Below are 481 nucleotides of genomic sequence, written 5' to 3' on the forward strand. Positions count from 1 at the left end.
CTTACGAAGTTATCCATAGGAATTTGGACGGGTTGAACGTATGACATTTTACCTGAAACGATAGTTATAAATGAAAACTTCATTATGCAAATTCCTTTAGTTTTTTTTTATTACGTGAAGTGACAAATATCCCAATATTCAGCTGATTTTTTTTTCTTCTTTTTTTTAGGTACGAGTAGTATTGATAGATATTTCAACATTGACATGACAATTTAATGAACTTGCATATCATATATAACATATTTAAATCCAACTCTCTCTCCCTAGTTCTTATAATTTATTCCTTAACTAAATATCAGACCACAAAACACTTAATGTAATGACACTGATATACATTTGTTCCTTGGCATCTTTCTCGTCCGGACTGAAAGAGAATGTGCAATGGACATCACAAGCGGAAAATAAAAATGTAATTTGCAAGAAAGATACGGAATATCCAATAGTACTATTCATAATATAACATTGACACCGTTTCTCCCTT

At 30.8% G+C, this 481-nt stretch overlaps 1 protein-coding gene across 1 annotated transcript in view; it reads right to left on the bottom strand.

Annotated features, from left to right (window-relative positions):
- The window catches only part of LOC119586956, a 22,096-nt gene that overhangs the window by 3,980 nt on the left and 17,635 nt on the right, over window positions 1–481 (bottom strand). Inside the window, exon 2 of the mRNA XM_037935691.1 lies at window positions 6–52. Within this exon, the coding sequence (XP_037791619.1) occupies window positions 6–47 (42 nt within the window). The 5' untranslated portion in view covers window positions 48–52. The remainder of the gene's footprint in view (window positions 1–5; window positions 53–481) is intronic.

The sequence above is a fragment of the Penaeus monodon genome, chromosome 22 (assembly GCF_015228065.2).
Source record: "Penaeus monodon isolate SGIC_2016 chromosome 22, NSTDA_Pmon_1, whole genome shotgun sequence".
Classification (NCBI taxonomy): Eukaryota; Metazoa; Arthropoda; class Malacostraca; order Decapoda; family Penaeidae; genus Penaeus; species Penaeus monodon.